This window comes from Hemiscyllium ocellatum, chromosome 15 (genome assembly GCF_020745735.1).
Source record: "Hemiscyllium ocellatum isolate sHemOce1 chromosome 15, sHemOce1.pat.X.cur, whole genome shotgun sequence".
Taxonomy (NCBI): domain Eukaryota; kingdom Metazoa; phylum Chordata; class Chondrichthyes; order Orectolobiformes; family Hemiscylliidae; genus Hemiscyllium; species Hemiscyllium ocellatum.
In genome coordinates, this window is record NC_083415.1 from 42,304,620 (window position 1) to 42,325,709 (window position 21,090).

At 40.3% G+C, this 21,090-nt stretch overlaps 1 protein-coding gene across 4 annotated transcripts in view; it reads left to right on the top strand.

Annotated features, from left to right (window-relative positions):
• The window catches only part of LOC132822963 (DNA (cytosine-5)-methyltransferase 3B-like), a 289,466-nt gene that overhangs the window by 189,407 nt on the left and 78,969 nt on the right, over positions 1-21,090 (top strand). For all 4 annotated transcript variants that reach the window (XM_060836414.1, XM_060836415.1, XM_060836418.1 and 1 more), the window contains 2 exons: positions 3,623-3,735; positions 13,791-13,974. In XM_060836414.1, the coding sequence (XP_060692397.1) occupies positions 3,623-3,735; positions 13,791-13,974 (297 nt within the window). The remainder of the gene's footprint in view (positions 1-3,622; positions 3,736-13,790; positions 13,975-21,090) is intronic.

Consider the following 21,090-nt stretch of genomic DNA (forward strand, 5'->3'; position numbering starts at 1 on the left):
GAAAATCTTATGAGGAAAGGCTGAGGCACTTGGGGCTGTTCTCATTGGAGAAGAGAAGGTTTAGGGGAGATCTGATAGAAGTGTATAAGATGATTAGGGGTTTAGATAGGGTAGATACTAAGAACCTTTTACCACTAATGGAGTCAGGTGTTACTAGGGGACATAGCTTTAAATTAAGGGGTGGTAGGTATAGGACAGATGTTAGGGGTAGATTCTTCACACAGCGGGTTGTGAGTTCATGGAATGCCCTGCCCGTATCAGTGGTGAATTCTCCTTCTTTATGGTCATTTAAGCGGGCATTGGATAGGCATTTGGAAGTTATTGGGCTAGTATAGGTTAGGTAGGATTCGGTCGGCGCAACATCGAGGGCCGAAGGGCCTGTACTGCGCTGTATCCTTCTATGTTCTATGTTCTATGTACTTTTCAGCTGAGTACCCTTTTGGGCCCTGAGAACTCACTAAAATGTAATTTGAGTAGCTATTTATGAATACCAACCTAGCCCATGGGTGTGCAAACCTGTTGTATGTTTGGGAAGATGTAGAAGGTAGAGTGTGTACCACAACTTTATCTAATGTTAATACGTGTAATTTCAGCAGGGCTTGCAATATAGCAATCAGGACAGGACAGTATATCCTCATCATTTCCTCCTCTATAACACAGAAACATTGTGGCCAACTTTAGTTTCTTTCCCACGTCTCTGGTTGAAATGGCAGATCAGAAATTGAAGCTGGAAATGTTTGGTTGATATGTATTATAGGCGTAGCTATTCTTAACATATTGAATAATTAGAAATGTTCTTTTTAAACAATGGATATGCTTGAAATGATGCATTAGAGTTTGGAAAAAATGTTGAGATGGGAATAAATATTATGTCTTTTTATTGTTAGAAATGTACACAATTGAAACTGTATCAAGAACTTTGCATAGGACACAATGGTACAATCAGAAGGTACAAATAGATTGAAAATAGGTTAGTACTTAAGCCATTTGTTTTCAGTTAAAAAAAATGCCAACTGTTTTGTTAACTTGTATAATTTTACATCTGATTTACTTATCTAAGTTGCTTTTGCAGTAGATCTCTTAGATACTGTCAAGTATTTTAGAAAGTTTAATAGTCTATTCTCTGACTGCAGGCAACTAATGTTAACGTGGATCTCAGAATTTTATACTTATTTCATAAAAATGTTGAATCTTTATGAATGAACAACTAGTTGAGTACAAATATGTCGATTACAGACATAAATTGCATTCATGTTTGAGCTCCTGTAAACTACAAGTAAGAACAGAATACATCAGATGTTGGATATCTGAAACATAAACACAATGTGCTTTAAATGTACAACAAGTCAGTCAACACTATTGGAGAGACAGGCAATCACGCTTCAGGTTGGACATTTATTTTTGGAATGAGTCAAGTTGTCTGTTTTCTTTATAGATCCTGTTTGACATGCTATATGTTTCCATCAATGTTCTGATTTTATTGATGTAACTTATTTTTTGGTCCCAATTTTCAGTAAATTATAGTCAGGCAAGTGTTACGATTAGTTGGTGTTTTGTGAATTTCTGGGTGCAGGTTAATGTAGCTCAGAGGCCAGCTGCCAAGAAGTTAAGCTCATGAGGCTTGGGAAAAGTTGATGAGCAGAGAGATCTGGGAGTTCAGGTCCGTTGTACTGTGAAGGTTGCTGCACATATGGATAGAGTGGTTAAGAAGGCATATGGTATGCTTGCCTTCATCGGACGGGGTATTGAATATAAGAGCTGGCAGGTCACGTTAAAATTGTACAAGACATTGGTTTGGCCGCATTTAGAATACTGTGTACAGTTCTGGTTGCCACATTACCAGAAGAATGTGGACGCTTTGGAGAGGATGCAGAGGAGTTTTACAAGGATGTTGCCTGATGTGGAAGGTGCTAACTATGAAGAGAGGTTGAGTCGGTTAGGATTGTTTTCATTAGGAAAAAGGAGATTGAGGGGGGACCTGATTGAGGATTACAAAATCATGAAGGGTATAGACAGGGTAGATAGAGATAAGCTTTTTCCGAAAGTGAAGGATTCAATAACGAGAGTTCACGCGTTCAAGGTGAGAGGAAAAATGTTTAAGGGGGTACATGCGGCAAGCACTTTCCACAGAGGGTGGTAGGTGCCTAGAATGCGTTGCCAACAGAGGTAATAGAGGCAGGAATGTAGATTCATTTAAGATGTGAATGGAGAGATGCATGAGTAGGTGGGGAGCAGAGGAATACAGATGCTTAGGAATTGGGCAACAGGCTTAGACAGTAGCTTTGGATTGGCTCAGGCTTGGAGAGCCGAAGGGCCTGTTCCTGGGCTGTAAATTTTCTTTGTTCTTAGGACAGTTGCGATGATAATGTGGAGCAAGGGACGAGCATTAGGACTCAGAGAGGCCTAATATATATGAGGACTAGAGCAACATGCCTGATTCTCTTGGTCTAACAGGAATATTTTTGAATTATTTGGGGCTTAAATTTTTTGGGCCTTTTCTCTCTCACTCAGTTCTGTGCTGACCTGTTAAAGAAGCTTACTGCAGTTTCCCTCATGGGTTCCCTAGTAATAATTGCAGGAGGGCCACAATGTTGTAATTTTATATGCTAAAAAAATGCTGTTGGGGCAAGCTTTGGGAAGGTGTACTTTCTGACTTCAGAGAGAGAGAGAGAGAGAGAGACACTGTTGTACCAAGATAATCTCTATTTCACCAATGCCATCTTTAATTAGAGCTTTGCATCACAGATTCTCATACCCTTCAATACTCAGTACTCAATACTCCTAATCATCCATCTTTGTTTCCATAATAGCTATCCTATCATTTATTTATTTCAATGTGCACTATTCTAATGATTGTAATGAGGCCAGCCAGGTGGACCTCATAGAGTGAGTTCCCTGATTGGGGCTATGAATCTGGCCAAGTCAGGGAGCCCTGGCTGACAGATAAAAGCAGGAGTGACAGACATCCTGTTCACTCTGCAAGCTGGCCCTGAGGGAATTGCACCTGTGTCAAGGATTCTTCACGTGTAAGTAAAGGGTGACTTGGTGATGGGATACCAGCCTATGCAGTGTTATTTCACTATCAATTTGTCTACTTGTTTTATGAATGCATTTAGTGTTTTTTTTTATTGTTGGTGTAGACTGATGTTTATTCTGTCTGTCCCTTCTTGCCTTGCTGTGGCCTTTATTTCCCATATTATTTTGCTTTTCTGCTTTGATTGTACCCTTGGATTTGCTACCTCTACCAAAACTTGATTCCTCACTCCCTTGTTTACATTAAGGCTCACTCTACTGCCCTAGAGCTAGAGTTTGCTGGAACACTGGTTCTAGTATGGTTCAGATGTACACTTCACAACAGTACAGCACCTACTTTTCATTGTACTGATGCAAGTACCATATAAATTGGAACCCGTATTATACATTCTCTGAAGCACAGATCATATTATTGATTCCTTTATTCATTAATTAAAATCATTAAGTGTGCTTTACAGAAGATAAATATGTTTTTGAACACAGATGATTACAGTTGTCACTTTAAAAACCTACGCTCACCAATGAAAATATTTGCCATTTTGTGTGTGTGTGTTTAGTTTTTTGTGAGTTAATCATTTGTGTGTTGCAGGATATCTACTTGGAGACATCATATATGTATGATGATGATGGCTACCAATCATACTGTACTGTGTGCTGTGGTGGGCGAGAAGTGTTGCTGTGTGGGAATGCAAACTGCTGCAGGTATTGTGGTTGCATGAACTTTGAAGCTGTTGTTCATAGAATACCAGCATAATTTTTTAAAAATTCGGTATTTCGTTGGGTTCATTAGCATTGGCTATTTATATTACATGGTTTCTACAATCTGGAGTGTAATTTTTCACCACCCAATACCAAGTCAAACTGAGGTCACGAGAAAGATCCTTTCATTCAGAATGTTGGCTATAGAAAATATTCTGTTGTTTATGTATAAATTCTGTTCTTTTTATAGAAGACTGAGGCATTCTACCAAAATGTTACATAGATTTCATATCAATTATTGGATTGTTCACTTAAGACATACAAACAAATGACATTCTGCTTAATTCAATGAAAACATTCGTTTTTCTACATTCTTTGATGTAAGAAAACAATAATGTACAGTCGGTTCTGCTATAACGTGCGCTTCTTTAACGCACATTGGCTATAATGCGATTGGAGAATTCAGACCATTATTTGTAGAATGTGAACTTTCCTTACCTGTATTAGCTCTAATGTGATTCTAGTCCTATTGGTTTAAATGGTACTGCTATTTTGCAATTTTCGTATTATGTGGGATCACATGGGAATGGGACTTTTGCATTAACAGAACAGGCTGTAGTAAATTTGCTTTCTCACTGATAAATGATACTTTTTGTCCAAACATTTATCTTGCAATCCTTGGACAGTTCACAAAAAAACTCTCAAAATAAAGTGAATATGTCATTTAAAGTGCACGAGAGTGAACTCCAGTTGCTAAAAGCGTTATCAAGGAGAATGTACAAGTTAATAATAATTGACATAGCTGAGCTATGTTTAAATTTTACCCAGGCAGTAATTAGTCAAGAAATTGTCTTAGAAATGAACTAAAGAATAACTGTTCCCTATTTTGTTGAATTGAAACAGGTGCAGTTGTGTGTACATGTTGTTTCTGTCTGCAAAAGACAGGGTCCTGTGTATTAATATTTATAGCTGCCAATATGTGTAATTGCTCCATACTGTAAACCCAGTTGACAATCCTGGTGTAATTCTGCATAAGTTTTCACACACTTAGAGTACAAGGGAGTAATTTACAGGTAGGTGTTGAGGAACATGTCTGTTTCTCCTGCTCCAAATTGTTGCAAGAAAAATGCTTACCTGCAGGGTCCAGCAGTCTCAGCTTCCCTTTAGCCAACAGCTTTCCTGAGGCCTGGGGACCCTAGTCAGTGCAAGTTAAATCTGAAGTTGAGGGAATATCTGAAGCATGCAGCCTTATGGGAGGACTCTACCCCCATCCCACTATCAATCAAACCAGAAGTAATATAGACTCAGTGGGCTGAAGGCCTTCTTTTGTACTATATGATTTAGTGGGCAGCTTTGAGGCAGCTTTATCCTGGTTTGAGAATTCTAATATTTTAATGTCCCACCCAGCCCCATATCCACTTGCTTTTCCTGGTTAAGATTTATCTCTGTAAACATTCCTAAAATCGAAGCCTTTCATCTTGCATCCATTAGGACAAGGATGCAAGAAACAGTCTTGAAAACTGGTACACCAATTTGTACAGTATGAAACAATGGTACCGATCAGTTGGGCAATCATTGACAAGGAAATGCACCAAAAACAGTCAACTGTGAAGTTTAGCTCTCAGATCAGGCAGGTAGACTCTGATAGGCCCAGGTGTTGCCCTGGGAATGCACAACGATTGGCAATCTCTATGGCCCTTTTGCTTCCCATAAAGATGGTGTAGTACATGTAAGGATTCCTTTTTGTCCACACAAAATCTGGTCCAATAAACTTAGCTTCTAGCACGCAAGGGAATCATACTGCAAGCCCAAGTGGTGATCTTAAACTGGCTTGTCGTGTATTCTTGGCATAGTCTGAATTATTTAACAACTGATTTCCAAAAGCAGAATTGTATCTAGTGGTGGGCATATTGTATGATGATTTGGAGATGCCGGTGTTGGACTGGGGTGTACAAAGTTAAAAATCACACAACACCAGGTTATAGCCCAACAGGTTTATTTGGAAGCACTAGCTTTCAGAGCACTGCTCCTTCATCAGGTGGTTGTGGAGTATATAATTGTAAGGCACAGAATTTATAGCAAAAGTTTACAGTGTGATGTAACTGAAATCATACATTGAAAAATACCTTGATTGTTTGTTGAGTCTTTCATCTGTTCGAATACCATGATAGTTTCACTTCTTTCCTATGTAAATAAAAAAAACCTTTTTTTAAAAGTTATATTCTCAGGTTAACTGTAACAATTGGTGTTAGCCAGACAATATGTTGAAGGTGTTAGCCCCCTATGTTCCCTGTCTGTGCCATAATGTTTTGACTGATTCTCATCTAAAAAGTGAGATAACAGTCTTATATGAATTCATGCAGTTTTTGAGCAAAGTACAATGTAACTCTGCAAGTACAAATTCACCCCACAAACGTATATGTATATGTGTGCATATTGGTCTTTGTGTGTGGGTCTTTGTGTGTATATCTGTCAGGGGTGGGGGGGTTGTGAGTGTGTGTGTGTGTGTGTGTCTGTGTGTCTGTCTGTCTGGTGTGGGGGATTGTGAGTGTATATGTGTGTGTGTGTATAAAGTGGTTTAAGTCTATGAGAGGATGTGTGTGTGTATGGTGCAATGGTGGTCACCTATAGAGTGACATGAACCCAAGATCCCAGTTGAGGCCCTCCCTATGGGTATGGAATTTAGCTATCAGCCTCTGCTGGGCCACTTTTCGCTGCTGTCTGTCCTGAAGTCTGCCTTGGAGGATGGTCACCCGAAGGTCCGAGGTCGAATGTCCTGGACCGCTGAAGTGTTCTGTCTGTTGATTGTTGTGTGGTGCAGAAGGGCCTCAACTGGGACCAGGGGTTCATGTCACACTACAGGTGACCACCACTGCACTACACACACACACACACACACACACACACGTATATACAGACATGCACACAGGCATATATACTCTCTCTCACACTCACAACCTCCACCCCAGACACACACACTCCCACATGCACCCCACACAAATTTAGACATTTTACACTCACATACACACACTCTCTCTCTCTCTCACTCAGCCCCAGACAGACAGACAGACACACACACACACAAAGACCCGCGTGCACACATATACATGCGTGTTTGTGGGGTGAATTTGTACTTGCAGAGTTACATTGTACTTTGCTCAAAAACTGCATGAATTCACGTAAGACTGTTATCTCATTTTTTAGATAAGAATCAGTCTAAATATTTTGGCACAGACAGGGAACACCTTCAACATATTGTCTGGCTAACACCAATTGTTACAGTTAACTTGAGAATGTAACTTTTTAAAACAAAATTTTGTGATTTACATATGAAAGAAGTGAAACTATCATGGTATTCGAACAGATGAAAGACTCAACAAACAATCAAGGTATTTTTCAATGTATAAATTCAGTTACATCACACTGTAAACTTTTGCTATAAATTCTGTGTCTTACAATCGTGTCCTCCACAACCACCTGATGAAGGAGCGGTGCTCCAAAAGCTAGTGCTTCCATTAAACCTGTTAGACTATAACCTGGTGTTGTGATTTTTAATATTGTATTGAAACTTACAAATCTTGCAGGACCAATTCAGCATGATCAGCATGTTGCTAGCTGTGAGTGATCATTGGAAGATGTTGTTTGATATGGTCTGCAGTTCACATATGGCATCGTACCAGCACTAAAAAACTCATGGATCACATTAGTCAGTTGTGTTGTAGACTGGACAGCAAAATCTTCTCAGTAGAGTAAACTACACAGTTTTACTGCAACAAAGCAGCATGAGATAACTAGCTTCACCTGTTTTGATGCACCATTCCCTTGCAGGGTAGTTTGAGGTAAACTGTCCATTGTTCAGAGTCCAAAGCGGTGGCCATATGCCCTGGCAGAAGTTTTTGCAATTTGCAGTGAGTGATGACTTAATCAGTATCGACATTATCATGAAGAATGTTTTGATCTGCCCTACCTCAACATTAGAGTGCAAGAGCTTCTACTACTAGTCTCTTTTTAGCAATGCTTAAGTTTTGTACTACCAAGCAATTCTCTTTTGTGTCTCTGAACTACTGATTCTTAAATTTGTGACTTTTCTTGCAGTATCTTACCGAAATTGAGCAGGATAGCATTGGAAAATGGGGTTGGGCAGGGGGTCTTAAGCATAAAGGACATAGATACATAGAAGATAGGCTCTGCCACTCAATATGTTCATGGCTGATTATCCAACTCACTAATACCTTATTCCTGATTACCTCCCAGAAACTTTTATCCCTTTAGCCCCAAGAAATATATCTAACTCCTTGGAAACAATCATTTGTTTTGGCACAAAACAGAAATTGTTGGAGAAACACAGTAAATCTGCCAGCATCTATGGGAGAAAGATGAGTTAATGTTTTAAATCCAGTGACTTCGTTAGAACTCCCACCGCCTTGGAAAAAGTATTTATGTTGAAGATGAGTGGGGGAGAGGTGAGCAGACAGGTGGAAATGGAGCCCAGAGGGAAGGAGATATGAAAGAGATAGCCAGACAAGGGGATTTTTGATAGGCCAGTACAAAAGACAAACTGAAAAAGTCATAATGAGAGCTGAGAGCAGGAGAGAATGGGTGGGCAAACCATGTCATTTGATATAGGACAAAGCGTGGGCAAGAATGGGTTGGCTATGCTGAAAGCAACCCATGTCATTCGAGAACTAAGATGGGATGGGGAACAAAAAACCTGAAGAATGTAATCAAGCTTTGAAGTTATTGAACTCAAGCATGAGGCCTAAAGACTGAATGGTGCACAAGCAGAAAACGAGATACTCTTCTTCTAGCTTATGCTAAGGTTCAGTGGAGGATTGTAACTTGGTGGTGTGTTGAAATGGCAAGCAACTGGAAGCTTGGGGTCGTTTTACAGACAGAACATAGGTGTTCTGCAAAGCTGTCACCCAGTCTGCAAACTGTCTTCAGGATATAGAACAGATCATTTTGAGCAGTGAATATAATAGACTAGATTGAGTGAAGTGCAGATAATTTGCTGCTTCAACTGCAAGGTATGTTTGAGGCTTTAGATTGTGAGCAGGGAGGAAGTAAACGGGCCCTTCTGCAATTGCATGGGAAGGTGGCATGGGAGTGTTGGGAGATGCTGGGAGTGGAGGAGGTGTGGACCAGGGTGGTCTGGAGGGAACAATCCCAGCAGAAGACTGACAAGGAAAGGTGGTGGCAGCCTGCTAGACGTGATAGAAATGGCGACTTCTGATCTTTTTGGATGTGAAGGCTGGGGTGGGGTGGTAAGTGAGGATCAAGAACAAAGAACAATACAGCACAGGAACAGGCCCTTCAGTCCTCCAAGCTTGCATTGACACATTTTGCCCTGCCATACTGAAGCAGTCTTTGCTTACAGGATCCATTTCCCTCTATTCCCTTCCTATTCATGTATTTGTCTAGGTGCTTCTTGAATGCTCCTATTGTGTCTGCTCCCACCACCTCCTTTCGCAACATGTTCCATGCACTCACCACCCTTTGTGTGAAAGCTTGTCTCACTCATCTCTTGTAAACCCCTTGCCTCCTGTACCTTGAACCAGTGACCCCTCGTAATTGACCCCTCCACCCTGGGGGGAGAAAAAACCTCTTACTTTCCACTCCATCCATGCCACTCGCAATCCTATAAACTTTTATTAGGTTGCCCCTCAACCTCCTGCAAACCCAGTCTGCCAACTTTTCATCATAGCTGAAATCTCCCATACTAGGCACCATCCTGGTAAACCTTTGCTGTACCCTCTCCAAAGCATCCACATCCTTCTGTTCATATGGTGACCAGAACTGTACTGAGTGGATCCTATACTGATCGGGAGGACTCTATCATTGATCTCTGCATTCATCTTTACCCACTCCCATTTTCAGCATAAATACCACTTTTCCCCAGCTGTTACATGCTCTGATGAAGCATCCATAAGATATAGGAGCAGAATTAAGCCATTTGGTCAGAGACTCTATTCTGCCATTCGATCAAGTTTCTCAAACCCATTCTCCTGCTTTCTACCCATAACTTTTGACCCATTTACTAATCAAGAACTTATTTATGTCTGTCTTAAAGTCACTGAATTACTTGGCCTTCACAGCCAAGTGTGGAAATGAGTCCCACAGATTCACCATTCTCTAGGTAAAGAAATTCCTCCTTATTTCAGTCTTAATGGATGGTCCCTTCACTCTGAGTATGTGCCCTCAGGTCCTAGTTTCTCCTACTAGAGGAAGTATCTTCTCCATGACCACTCTGTCCAAGACTCCTCAGTATGTTTCAATGATCCCCCCTCCTCCTTCCAAACTATTGAGTTATAGACGCAGAAACCTCAACTGCTCTCACATGACAAGTCTTCATCCTAGGGATCATTCTTGTGAACCTCTTCACAATCTCCCCGTGATGGAAATATGAAAGAGATAGCCCTCTGGAAATGAATACTAATACTGCATGTGCCTTCTTAACTGTCAACTGAACCTGCTTAACTTTAAGGGAATGATGAACTTGCACTTCTAAATCCCTTTTGTGCTTCAGATTTCTGAAGCCTTTCCCATTTAGAAAATATTCTATTCTTCCTTCTAAAGTCCATAATCTCACACATTCCCACTGTATTCCATCTGCTACTTCTTTGTGCACCCCCCTTGCATGTACAAGACCTTCTGCTGCCTCCCCGCTTTCATCAACATTACCTGTTCCTCCACCTATTTTTGTGTCATTGGCAAACTTAGCAATAATGCTCTTAGTTCCTTGTTCCAGTATAACGTGAATAGTTACCATTCCTGAAAAATACACTATTTATCCCAGCTCCAACTGTTTCTGCCTATTGTGGTCTGTCTAGAATAGCTGAATTCTGTCTAGAATAGAAATATGTGACATTTCAACAAGATGAAATAATTGTCCCTTTATTTGGCTTATTGCTAACAAATGCACAAAGTAAATTACATAATTTATTTCCTGTCAGCATTTAATTCATTTCCTCACTGTTAGTTTTCACTGCATTTTTTGCTTATTTTTACAGCAAGATACATGATAGATCACACTGTTGCATTCAAAGAGGCTAACTAAGGAAAAAAAATGAAAGATTGGCCCTCATTACCACAAGTGTCTTGCTGAAATGAGCAGAGATTGTCAGGAACATATGGGATAGGGTTCTCATTTGCTGAGAGCTGAGTGCATTTATCCACTTGCCTGCATTCAGATTTTACTCTTTTATACACAGTGGTCTAATCAAAATCCTTGCCATGGGACTCTTTCAGGATGTATTTGATGTTTTATTTTCGCACCCATAATCATTCTCTTTGAACAATTGCAAAGAATAAGGTATATTCCTAAAGTTGATAAGCATTCATTGTTATTAATCATTAAAATAATTGGAAGAATTTATTGAACTAATAAGCATAAATATATTCCGAGAAACTTAAACATTTTATGTTACACCTGCATTTTTCATAACCTAAGATTCATCTGCTGTCCATGAGCTTCTCTTGCACTTTACTTTTAATAATATAAAGGTATGGTCAGCTGGTGATGTCTCTGTTTCCCATGATCCAAGCTAAACAAATAATGATTTGAAAACAATTTCAATCTATAGTCAGTATTTATTCTGCCAGTAAAACCCTTCTACCATGCTAAATCCACCTTTTCAACTCCACACTTTCCACATTGCATGGGATAAAGGAACTATTTTATGCCCAAACGGTTGCTTAAATTCAGCATTTTTTCGTAAGAAGACCTTGTACATGATTACTTGCCTTTTTGTCAAATGTGTCATTTACTCTTGAGTAGAATATGTCTCAGCTGCCAGCTCTACAGTTGGTATGATTTCAACATAGGGTGATGGTATTTTCAAAAGTCAAAATTGGATCATGTTGACCATCTCCCAGTAATTCTGAATTTTATATTAAGGAGATGTGAACATAAGAATGGGCCTCGCTCCAATGTATTACTGAACTTTTTATTTCCATCCCCCTAACTGAAAGTTTTTACCTAGACCTTGAGAGCTGAACCATCTGTTTGCTGCACAACCTCCACTGTCAGTGAGCTCACAGGTGTAATCTGTCAACACCATGTCCCAGAAAATGGCCCATTCAGATACTATAAGTGCTCCTAGAGTGGAGGGCTAACTGAGGGATCTCTCTTGGGTTAGCTGACAATCATCCTGGGCTGTCTGTTCAGTATGTTTACCAGTTACTTTGTTATTTTGCTGCTGCTTTGTTACCATTGACATATTTTAAAACTTGCCAAAAATCAGAAATGCTGCAAACTGGTATTGAATGATTTTGAGGAAATTGTCAGGCCAACAGGATATTTAATAAGATTCCAGATGTGTCCTGGCAATATATGGATATATGGTTACCATATTCTTGCAATCACCTTTTGTATTGGGAAGATCTGAAGCATTTTATATCATCATTGTACTTCATAAGTCCCTGGCATTAAGGGCCGAAAATGTAGAGGTTTTACCTGCTGGCCAGTCATAGTCTGGTAGCTTTTCTATGTTCAACATTGTCACCAGGAAGGCAGTGGCCTCTGAATGCAAGTACACCTTCCTGAGGCCTTGGATTGAGGGGAGACTGGGGCTCAGGTAGTGATGGTGGGCTGGGGGATTCTTGGCAGGGAGGTTGTTGGGAAAAGGGGTAGCTCATTACCCCTCACCATGATACCAATGCCAGATTCTTCAATCAGGCACTGAGTGCCTTTGAATGATTTCTTCTGGATGTCTGTTGTTGTCCGCTTCGGGGTCATAATTGGCAATGGAGCAGGCAGCCATCCACAGTCTTTCCAAGTACAGTCTTAATTGGGATTGCAGTAGGAATTTTGCAGGGTCACCATTTGTCAAAGAGCCCTTCTGCATAAATACCCCACCCCTAAGTTTACCTGAAGTGAGGGCACAGGATTCTGACGTTGGAATAATTTACTGTATTAAAGGTGCTATGGAAATGCACATTGTTCTACCTTTACCTTTTCTTACTGTAGTTGTTTATTTCCATTCTGTACCTTCAGAGGTTTTCTGTCTTTCTGACATAAGAAGAGCATTCTTGGCTCCTACTGGCACTGTCATTCAATTGATTTTCTCTCAGCCTGATATGTTCCCATAAACCTTGTCCAAAACCTCACCCAGTTTATGTAGAAATGTACACAGTAACATTGTGTGACTCATATTTTAGGTCTGACTCCCTGTGTGGGAAGTGACTCATCTTCACTTGTCCAGCCATGACTCTTAAATTATTCTTTGCAGAATCACTTCATAACCCCTTTTGTTTGTTTTCATGTCAATAGAATTGATTTGTTGAAGGACCAATACTTCGGATATATAAATATCAAACTGACTGATTTGCTTTGTCATGATTCATAAACTGAAGCTTCAGAAGAAGAGTGTTCTCACATCTTGTATTGCTCTCTGTTAAGAGCTTTACCATTTCTATGGCACATTCCAAGACCATTCATCTACTTGGAGAAGTACTTATGGATTATATACAAATGCATTTTCACTAAAGGAATGCATTTTCACTAAATGCATTTTCCTGGGTGGAAAAAAGTCCTTAAGAAAATATTTTTTATACAGTTTTGTGCCAGATGTCACACTCCATTTGTGCAAGGCAATGACCAATTCGAGCAAGCTACCAAATGTTAATTACATTCCCATCCCATCACAACTAATCTTTTCAATGGAATAATTTCGAATTGTATGAAGAGAATATTTTAATTGAATATTTTAATTTCTGACAATGTCTAATTAGTACTTGATAGTAACTTGTGAGACATTTCTTTTTTTTTGGCCCACTTGTCAAGAAGACAGCTTGATGAAGCTGCTGTGCGTCGGTCAATATCCCAGAAGATGTTCTTGAGCAATTCAAGAAAACTCCCAAGTATCCAACTTAAAAATCACTCCCAGGGAATTTTGAGTTAAAGTAATTTTTTTTTACGTTACATTTACTGTTTCTATATACAGTTGCACATGTCAGGTAAACCTTGGTATAATTATTTCAGGATTTTATAACACAATCCTATTGTCAAGATATGAAGTTAACATTATTCAAGTGATTCCTATTGTATTTGCCTGTAGATGCTTCTGTGTGGATTGCATAGATATCCTCGTGGGGCCAGGTGCATCTGAAGAAGCCAAGGTACAAGACCCTTGGAGATGTTACATGTGCCTTCCAAATGAAAGTTATGGAGTACTGAGAAGGCGCAGAGACTGGACCATGAAACTCCAAGAGTTTTTTGCCAGTGATAATGGTCAAGAGTATGTAAGTAGTACAGCTTTTTTGGTTAATTTGTGGGATGTGGCACTTATTACTCATTTTCTTACTGTACTCAAGAACGTGGTGCTGAGTTACCTCCTTGAACTGCTATAGTAGTGTAGCAAAGGTGTTCCCATAGTTCTGGTAAAGAAGTTTCTGGATTTTGATCCAGTGACGATAAACGAAAGGTCATGTATTTGAAGATATTGGTGTTCTCAAACAATAGTTGTTTTTGACCTTGCAATACATTTATGGATACTGCACACTGCAGATATGGTGCATTGCTGGTGGAGAAAGTGAAGGTTTCAGGTAACAGTTGAAGTGCCAATCAAGTAAGCTGTTTTGAAACAATGGTGTAGAGCTTCTTCACTACGAATAGGGTATACTTCAGGCAAGGGGAGGGTATGATCTTTTATTTTGTAAATGGTAAAAAGGTTTTGGAAAGTCAAGACATGAGTTATGCTGCAGAATAAGTGGTCTCTAATTGTGCATTTAACTACAATCTTTGTTACTGGATCCAGTTAAGTTTCTGATCAATATTAACCCCACAGAATTTTAATTTTTGGGCAGTCAGCAGTGGCTATGCTGTCCAGTGTCAAGAGGAGGCCTTGCACTACTGGAGTGTGAATACTACTTGCCACTTATCACCCCAAGCCTGAATGGTGCTGCATGTGGTCATGGACTGCTTCTTTATCTGAGGAGATATAAATGGAACTGAATACTTGTACAATCATCAATAAATAACTCCACATTTGGCCTGATGATAGAGGGAAGCTGACTGGTAAAGCAGGAGAAGATAGCTCTGTCTGGGACACTGAGCTGAGAAACTTCTTCAGTAATGTCCTGGGTCTAAGATGATTGATTTTTAAATCCACAATCATCTTCCTTTCTATTTGGCATGATTCCCAGCAATGTAAACCAACCCATTCTCTCCATTCCCATCATTCGATACCTTTTGACTTCCCTTTTACTAACACTCAATTATGTCTTAGTATCAAGGTGGCTACTAAGGCGGCACGGTGGCACAGTGGTTAGCACTGCTGCCTCACAGCGCCAGAGACCCGGGTTCAACGCCCGCCGCAGGCGACTGACTGTGTGGAGTTTTCACATTCTCCCCGTGTCTGCGGGGGTTTCCTCCGGGTGCTCCGGTTTCCTCCCACAGTCCAAAGATGTGTGGGTCAGGTGAATTGGCCAAGCTAAATTGCCCATAGTGTTAGGTAAGGGGTAAATGTAGGGGAATGGTGGGTTGCTCTTCGGCGGGTCGGTGTGGACTTGTTGGGCCAAAGGGCCTGTTTCCACACTGTAAGTAATCTAAAAAAAAAGAAATCAAGGAAAGATGAAATTACTTGTGTTGATTTATTAAATGGTTATAATTTGTGTAATCATTTTGTAAAATGCATTAATAATTTTATAAATTTCATTGTAATACTTCACATGGAAAAATTACTCATTTTTCAAATAACAATAAAAATATTATTAGTTTGTTGTATAAATATCTAACATGCTAGTGTCAAATTGTTTTATTCTGTTAAAAATAATTTAAACAAGTCCTGCCTCTATGAAAATAACTGAGGAATTTAATACCAATTGTTATGTAGGACAAGCAGTTTTCTATAGAGTGCAGGCAATTTACATTGCACAAATGATAACCTCTTTTAATAGATAATAATTGATAGACCTGAAGAACAGCCAGGCATCCAAGTTTAAGTCTCACCTACACTAAATGATGTAATCAAATCTCCAAACAGGTTGATTAGAAAATATTAAAACAAAACTGTGCTTCCAACAAGTGGTGTAGTGGTAATGTTCCTACCTCTGTATTATTTATATTCTTTTGTAATTTGTTGGGTTTCCTTATGTGTAAAATTAGAAATTGTGTTTTAATTTAAAAATATAAATTATTATGTAAATTATGGTCTGAGGTGGTTCCGTACTGATGTTGTGGAACACTATTTCCCAACTGCTGTCATTCTGAATAAAAACCCACCTGTTCTCTTCTTTATATCATGGAGAGAACAATCCACCCTGCCACTTGGTGTCAATGACACATTCTTTGACATTTTATTTTAGTATTATTATGGGGCACTTTATTGCAAGCTATTTGAAAATCCAGGTAAGTTGCATTTAATGCATTAGTCTATTCTTTCTATTACCTCCTGAAAACATTCCATAAGTTTGGTCAAGCAAATTTTTTTCTTTTTGAAATTTGTCAAGTATTATTTTTTTCTTATTTTTAGATGTTCTTCCATTCTCTCATTTCGTAAGGATTCCTTGACTTTTACTCTGACTGATGTTAAGCTGACTGACTGTTTTCTAGGCATGCTCTGTCCCCCTTCTTAAATACATAGATTATATTTAGCTACCTGCTAATCTTCTGGCACTGCATCTTCTTGTAATAAACTAAATATTAATAGTAATGCATCTGCATTAACCTAGATTCTCTTAAAATATGGGGATGCCTCCATTTGGACCAGAACTTCTGTCTTCTTGAGTTTGTCCATTTTGTACAATACAACCTTTTATTTTAAAAATTTAGATGCACTTATCTCATTAGAGATTTCATCATTAATTGCCATGTCCACCAATTTTATCTTCTTTGTAAATACTGAAACAAAAATATTTAATATTTCTGTCACTTCTCTATCAATACCTTATCATATTTATCCCTCAGTGGCATTTTCCCATCATAGGCATTTCAATTAAAAAATGTCTGTAAAATATTTTACTAATTTGTTTTATAGTAGTGATTGGGACCAGGTGGACCTCATTGACTATGAGGTTTTTGATTGGGGTTATTAAGCTGGGCTAATCAGAAAAACCTTGGCTGGCTAATATAACCAGGAGATTAGATTCTCCACAGTTGAGGACTGACTCTGAGCTGACTGGCCACAGCTAGTGTATTCTGCCCTAGTAAAGAAAGGGTGACTTGGTAATGGGGCCCAGCCTCTGGGCAGTTATTTCAGTGGCAACAGGAGAAAATAAGATGTGTCCAAAGAGCATTCGCTTGCAACTACTATCTTGAAATTGGGGTAAAGCATTTTTGGTATCATGCCTCTATCTCAGAAGCTTGACTCATGTGACCCTGCTGTCGAAGACTGGGCCCAGTATGTGGAAAGAATGTGATATTTTATCCGGGCAAATTACTTTGAGGCAGACGAAAAGCAATGAATAATCCTGATTGTGTTTGGACCTGCAGCGTTCTCGGTTATGAGGGGCTAAACTTTCCCAGGCACTAGACATTAAAATTCTCAAGCGTTCAAGGGAATCTATATCAGGATTTTTGACAAGATAACAATGACTGACAGAGGCATGTGATTTTGGGTTGATGCTGAGAGACCGTTTGGTATGTGTTATTAATGACTTAACCATGCAGAAGCGTCTATTAGCTGAAGCCCAACTGGATTTCAGACAGGCACTGTAGCTGGCCTTGTCAATAGAAAATGTGGCAAGTGAAACACGACAGAGGGTGGTGGTGGAGGGTTGTTCTTCAAACTGGAGGCCTGTGACCAGTGGAATGCCACAAGGATCAGTGCTGGGCCCTCTACTTTTTGTCATTTACATAAATGATTTGGATGCAAGCAGAAGAGGTACAGTCGTACGTTTGCAGATGACACCAAAATCAGAGGTACAGTGGACAGCAAAGAGGGTTACCTCAGATTATAACAGGATCTTGACCAGATGGGCCAATGGGCTGAGAAGTGGCAGATGGAGTTTATTTCAGCTAAATGCGAGGTACTGCATTTTGGGAAAGCAAATCTTAGCAGGACTTATACACTTCATGGTAAGGTCCTAGGAAGTTTTGCTGAACAAAGAGACCTTGGAGTGCAGGTTCATAGCTGCTTGAAAGTGGAGTCGCAGGTAGATAGGATAGTGAAGAAGGCATTTGGTATGCTTTCCTTTATTGGTCAGAGTATTGAGTACAGGAGTTTGGAGGTGATATTGCGGCTGTACAGGACATTGGTTAGGCCACTGTTGGAGTATTGCATGCAATTCTGGTGTCCTTCCTGTTGGAAAGATGTTGTGAAACTTGAAAGGGTTCAGAAAAGATTTACAAGAATGTTGCCAGGGTTGGAGGATCTGAGCTACAGGGATAGGCTGAACAGGTTGGGGCTGTTTTCCCTGGACCGTCAGAGGCTGAGGGGTGACCTTATAGAGGTTTACAAAATTATGAGGGGCATGGATACGATAAATAAACAAAGTCTTTTCCCTGGGGTTGTGGAGTCCAGAACTAGAGGGCATAGGTTTAGGGTGAGAGGGAAAAGATATAAAAGAGACCTAAGGGGCAACTTTTTCACGCAGAGGGTGGTATGGAATGAGCTGCCAGAGGATGTGGTAAAGGCTGGTACAATTGCAACATTTAAGAGGCATTTGGATGGGTATATGAATAGGAAGGGTTTCGAGGGATATGGGCCAGGTACTGGCAGGTGGGACTAGATTGGGTTGGGATATCTGGTCTGCATGGTTAGGTTGGACCAAAGGGTCTGTTTCCATGCTGTACATTTCTATGACTCTAGTCTTGGGAAATAACGCAGGGCAGGTGACTGAGCTGTCAGTGGGGGAACATTTTGGGGCCAGCGACCATAATTCTATTAGATTTAAAATAGTGATGGAAAAGGATAGGCCAGATCTAAAATTTGAAGTTCTAAATTGGAGAAAGGCCAATTTTGATGGTATTAGGCAAGAACGTTTGAAAACTGATTGGGGCAGATGTTCGCAGGAAAAGGGACAGCTGGAAAATGGGACGCCTTCAGAAATGAGATAACGAGAATCCAGAAAAAACATATTCCTGTCAGGGTGAAAGGAAAGGCTGGTAGGTATAGGGAGTGTGCTGCATGACTAAAGAAATTGAGGGTTTCGTTAAGAAGCATATGTAAGATATAGACAGGATAGATCGAGTGAATCCTTAGAAGAGTATACAGGGGTATACTTAAGAGGGAAATCAGGAGGGCAAAACGGGGACATGAGGTAGCTTTGGCAAGTAGAATTAAGGAGAATCCAAAGGGTTTTACAAATACATTAAGGACAAAAGGGTAACTAGGGAGAGAATAGAGCCCCTCAAAGATCAGCAAGGTGGCCTTTGTGTGGAGCCGCAGAAAATGGGGGGGATACTAAATCAGTATTTTGCTTCCGTATTGACTGTGGAAAAGGATATTGAAGATATAGACTGTAGGGAAATAGATGGTGACATCTTGCAAAATGTCCATATTACAGAGGAGGAAGTGCTGGATGCCTTTAAAAGGGTAAAGGTGGATAAATCACCAGGACCTGATCTGGTATATCCGAGAACTCTGTGGGAAGCTAGAGAAGTGATTGCTGGGCCTCTTGCTGAGATATTTGTATCATCGATAGTCACAGGTGAGGTGCCAGAAGACTGGACATTGGCAAGCGTGGTGCCACTGCTTAAGAAGGGTAGTAAGGACAAGCCAGGAAACTATAGACCAGTGAGCCTGACATCAGTTGTGGGCAAGTTGTTGGAGGGAATCCTGAGGGACAGGACAAACATGTATTTGGAAAGGCAAGGACTGATTAAGGATAGTCAGCATGGCTTTGTGTGTGGGAAATCATGTCTCACAAATTTGAGTTTTTTGAAGAAGTAACAAAGAGGATAGATGAGGGCAGAGCGGTAGATGTGACCTATATGGACTTCAGTAAGGTGTTAGACAAAGTTCCGCATGGGAGACTGATTAGCAAGGTTAGCTCTCATGGAATACATGGAGAACGAGCTATTTGGATACAGAACTGGCTCAATGGTAGAAGACAGAGTGGGGTGGTGGAGGGTTGTTTTTCAGACTGGAGGCCTGTGACCAGTGGAGTGCCACAAGGATCAGTGCTGGGTCCTCTACTTTTTGTCATTTACATAAATGATTTGGGTCGAGCATAAGAGGTACAGTTAAGTAAGTTTGCAGATGACACCAAAATTGGAGATGTCATGGACAGCGAAGAGGGTTACCTCAAATTACAACAGGATCTTGACCAGATGGGCCAATGGGCTCAGAAGTGGCAGATGGAGTTTAATTCAGATAAATGTGAGGTGCTGCATTTTGGGAAAGCAAATCTTAGCAGGACTTATACACTTAATGGTAAGGTCCTCGGGAGTGTTGTTGAACAAAGAGACCTTGGAGTGCAGGTTCATAGTTCCTTGAAAGTGGAGTCGTAGGTAGATAGGATAGTGAAGAAGGCGTTTGGTATGCTTTCTCTTATTGTTCAGAGCATGGAGTACAGGAGTTGGGAGGGTATGTTGCGGCTGTACATGACATTGGTTAGGCCACTGTTGGAATATTGCTTGCAATTCTGGTCTCCTTCCTATCGGAAAGATGTTGTGAAACTTGTAAGGGTTCAGAAAAGATTTACAAGGATGTTGCCAAGGTTGGAGGATTTGAGCTATAGGGAGAGGCTGAACAGGTTGGGGCTGTTTTCCCTGGAGCGTCGGAGGCTGGCGGGTGACCTTATGGAGGTATACACAATTATGAGAGGCATGGATAGGGTAAATTGGCAAAGTCTTTTCCCTAAGGTTGGGGAGTACAGTGCTAGAGGGCATAGGTTTAGGGTGAGAGGGGAAAGATATAAAAGAGACCTAAGGGGCAGCTTTTTCACACAGAGGGTGGTAGGGGTATGGAATAAGCTGCCAGAGGAAGTGGTGAAGGCTGGTACAATTGCCATATTTCAGAGGCATTTGGATGGGTATATGAATAGGAAGGGTTTGGAGGGATATGGGCCGGGTGCTGGCAGGTGGGACTGGATTGAGTTGTGATATCTGGTCAGCAAGGATGGGTTGGACCGAAGGGTCTGTTTCCATGCTGTACATCTCTATGACTCTATTAGAATCTCCTCATTTGAGGACTGACTCTGAGCTGGCTGACCACAGCCAGTGTACTGTGCACTAGTAAATAAAGGGTGACTTGGTGATGCTCTCTTTGCAGTTATTTCACTTTTATTCCTTGATAATTTACTTTTCTCGTTCTTCTTTGCCTTCTTTCTTAATTGCTTCATATTCTCTCTTATTCTGTAATCATTTGCTCTTCATATATTTTTCTGCATGCCTCTTTCCTAAACCTTATTTGTTCTTTTATTGTTCTATTGAGCCTTGTGAAGTTTTTTTTTCCTTTTCATTTAACAGAATAT